The sequence below is a fragment of the Eurypyga helias genome, unplaced genomic scaffold (genome assembly GCF_000690775.1).
Source record: "Eurypyga helias isolate BGI_N326 unplaced genomic scaffold, ASM69077v1 scaffold18092, whole genome shotgun sequence".
Lineage (NCBI taxonomy): Eukaryota > Metazoa > Chordata > Aves > Eurypygiformes > Eurypygidae > Eurypyga > Eurypyga helias.
Genome location: NW_010235478.1, coordinates 5,884 through 6,150, shown reverse-complemented (window position 1 = coordinate 6,150; position 267 = coordinate 5,884). Strand labels below are relative to the sequence as shown.

At 58.8% G+C, this 267-nt stretch overlaps 1 protein-coding gene across 1 annotated transcript in view; it reads right to left on the bottom strand.

Annotated features, from left to right (window-relative positions):
* Positions 1-36: 36 nt before the first annotated feature.
* Positions 37-267, bottom strand: part of ACVRL1 (activin A receptor type II-like 1) — a 5,817-nt gene continuing 5,586 nt past the window's right edge. Inside the window, exon 9 of the mRNA XM_010146777.1 lies at positions 37-200. Coding sequence (XP_010145079.1) covers positions 37-200 — 164 coding nt within the window. The remainder of the gene's footprint in view (positions 201-267) is intronic.

Genomic DNA, 267 nt, shown 5'->3' with positions numbered 1-267 from the left:
AGCCCGTGATCGGCTCCGGCGTGTGCCCAGCGCTCACTACTCCGGTTTGGGCTTTTCCAGGGAATTATTCAGCTTCTTCAACGTCTTCTTAATCCGCAGGGCCGTGAGGCGGGCCGAAGGGCTCTGATACCAGCACTCCTTCATGATCTTCGCCAGTGCCGACAAAACCTGGGGGAGGCACAAAAAGAGGGGAAAAATGAAAAAGTTTCCTGGGGAGCAAAGGTCTGGGACAGGGTGGGAAGGGGGTGGCTCCCCCCGGGGCTCACC